The sequence below is a fragment of the Octopus bimaculoides genome, chromosome 11, assembly GCF_001194135.2.
Source record: "Octopus bimaculoides isolate UCB-OBI-ISO-001 chromosome 11, ASM119413v2, whole genome shotgun sequence".
NCBI lineage: Eukaryota > Metazoa > Mollusca > Cephalopoda > Octopoda > Octopodidae > Octopus > Octopus bimaculoides.
In genome coordinates, this window is record NC_068991.1 from 23,423,150 (window position 1) to 23,426,162 (window position 3,013).

The window sequence follows — 3,013 nt, forward strand, 5'->3', positions numbered from 1 at the left end:
ATTACCCTAGGTTTTCCTGTCCATAAATTGTTTAACTTTATGGCATATCGTCAGACCCCAAAACCTGTTAACCTAAGACCTCTTCAAATTATGGAGGCGGAAAGACATTGTTACAAATGTAAACAAGAGGATTATCTCCCTTTACTATTGGCCATCGATTATCGACTCCTAAATGACTCACTCGAGCCAGGGAGTATCCATTACCTTTATAACGGAGATCTTCGGGATAGGTTTGCATTTAAGGAAATTTCTGTTAGTGACTTGGAATTCACAAGATGGCGGCACAGCCGGAAGTTGATAGCCAGTGGTAAAGGGAGATAACCCCCTATTGTATACCTTAGTAGCTTTTTAAGAAACACAAGATGACAGCACAGCCATGAGTCGGCAGTCGATGGTCAATGGCAAAGGGACATAATCCACTTGTTTACATTCGTAACAAGGTCTTTCCTTCCCCAAAATTTTGAAGAGGTCTTAGACCAACAGGTTTTGGGGTCTGACGATATGCTATAAAGTTAAACCCTTTCAGGGTAATCCCATAAACCGGTCTTCCCAAGCAGTGACGGGGGCAAACACAAATGCACACACACACACACATATGTCATCACGATATATATTTGTGTATATGTGTCTGCGTCTGTCCCCCACCACTGCTTGTCAACTGATGTTGGTGTGTTTGCGTCTCCATAATTTGGCAGTTCGGCAAAGAAAACCAATAGAATAAGTTCCAGCCTTAAAAAATTGGTGCTGGGGTCAATTAATTCGACTAAAAATTGAAGGCAGTGCCCCAACATGGCCACTGTCTAATGACTGAAACAAGTAAAAGATAAAAGATTATATATATATAATCTTTTACCTGTATCAGTCAGATTATGGCCATGCTGGAGTATTGCCTTGAAGAAATTTTAGTTGAATGAATTGACCCCAGTACTTTTTTTTAAAGCCTGGTACAAATTCTATCAGTCCTCTATGCTGAACTGCTAAGTTATGGGGAGGTAAACACACTAGCACTGGTTGTCAGTAGTAGTGGAGGACAAACACACACACACATGTACATGCACACATAAATATATATTGTGAATATAGTGTTCTAGGTATGATTGTCCCAAAGAAACAGAGAACCCAGCACATTTGTAGAGTAGCAATTATACTGTGAGTGTTTGAAAGATCAGTGCCTCACAACAATGGTTAATGGTTTTATCCCAGGTGGTAATCTTATGACTAAGAATTTTAGTCACTGGGAAGTCTATAATTTTCCAATGCTTATAACAGAATATCCTATCCTTTCCTCCCTGCTCATGTCTTTGCTGCAAGTGTTGACTGGGACTAGTTCAAGAGGAAATTTAACTGCATCAATTCACTAATTTTGCAAAAGCTATGGGCACTGCCCCTTCCACCACTAATTAATAGAAGAGGGGAAAAGATTCACTATACATTGGAAAGTGTCTAGACAGATTGCAGTGTTGATTTCAACACTTCTTCCTTCATCAGAAGAAGGGTAAGGTATGTAACCAGCAAACTACCATTAAAAACACATAATAGTTAAGTTACAGCTAACACATTTAATGAAGTGAACATCAAAAATCTAATTAGAAATAATTATCTGATGAGCATAAGACATCAGCTCAATAACTTATATTTTTAAATCATCAAGTAAGGAAGACAACTCCACACGTGTCAGTCATATCAGCCCTTTTCAGCAAAAACAGACAACATTATAATTAGCATATTTTAAATTAGCATAATAAAAAAATGATTCATTGAAATTTATTTACTGAGATACTAAAAATATAAAAAACATTAATTTGTCATATTTAATAGGGAAAAAAACACCCGGAGTTATTTTCCATACTTGCCAAAATGATTAAAACTTGTTAATCAATGAGTTGTCATTTCCTCATCACATAAACATTTCTAATTGTATTTTTAGTCTTCACTTTATTATGTTAACAGTAATGTTAACATGTTAACACTAATAAATTAGAAGTGTGTGTACTGTGAGGTGCTTAGTGAGAGAAAAGACGAATGAAGAAACTAGTACATCTAATCTAACAATATTTTGTATTCTTCACTCACTTTCTCTTTGGCCATTATAATATTAGATATTAACCTTTTAAGTGAGACACTAACAGTCCTTAATGACTATTTGAATATCCTTCTTGTGAAAGATATTCAAGAAGTCATTCTTCCCATCTTTGTTCTGCTTCTCCCCATCTGTGATCTGCATTTCACCAGAAGCTTCCATACTAAATTTTATATGTAGTCTTTCCAGTCCAGAAACTTCTTAACTGAAGAAACCCCTTCCTTGAAGAGCTCCATCTATGTCACCCAACAAAACATTTACCTGAACTCCTCAAAGTCCATATCAATCCTGATGCCAATTACACATAGCGATGACCCCACCTTCTAAATATCTAAGCAGGGTCCTTAACTCTTGCCACCAACTTGCTTGAGACTACTTCAGGTTCTATAGTACAAAATTCATATTTTAAAATGATGTAAGTTAAAAAGTTCCATTAAAATTTTGTTGGTAATTTCTTCCAAGTACCAGCTTAACACTGACAAAATTATTTTACTAAATTCTTCATTATTTTTTAGAAATAAATGAAATCAAGTCAAAAATATGACGACAAAAAAATGAAAGAATAGGAACAACAGTTGTCTTTCTCAGGCACAGCAACATAATACAGAAATTAAAAAATAGGAAAAGAAATCATTGGTTTTGTTGAGGAACTTACTTAATTTCATGGACAAGATGTCCAGTTATTCTAGCTCCAGAAGCAGCCAGTGGATGTCCAAGAGCAATAGCACCACCATTTGTGTTTGTCTTGGCAGGGTCAAGTCCAAGTTCTTTTTCCACAGCTAAATATTGAGCTCCAAAAGCTTCGTTAACCTAAAATCAAATTTAATATCATTATACCAAACATTGCTGTAGTTGTTACTATTATTGTTGATATTCCCAGTTATGTTGTATTTAGGGTAAATTCTGTAGCATTGATATTACATTATAGGTGAA

At 35.5% G+C, this 3,013-nt stretch overlaps 2 protein-coding genes across 4 annotated transcripts in view; one reads left to right on the forward strand and one right to left on the reverse strand.

The window, feature by feature from the left end:
* LOC106871104 (endoplasmic reticulum lectin 1) overlaps positions 1-3,013 on the forward strand; it is a 488,243-nt gene that overhangs the window by 209,900 nt on the left and 275,330 nt on the right. The window lies entirely within an intron of this gene.
* The window catches only part of LOC106867910 (3-ketoacyl-CoA thiolase, mitochondrial), a 25,212-nt gene that overhangs the window by 4,091 nt on the left and 18,108 nt on the right, over positions 1-3,013 (reverse strand). Inside the window, exon 10 of the mRNA XM_014912979.2 lies at positions 2,736-2,890. Within this exon, the coding sequence (XP_014768465.1) occupies positions 2,736-2,890 (155 nt within the window). The remainder of the gene's footprint in view (positions 1-2,735; positions 2,891-3,013) is intronic.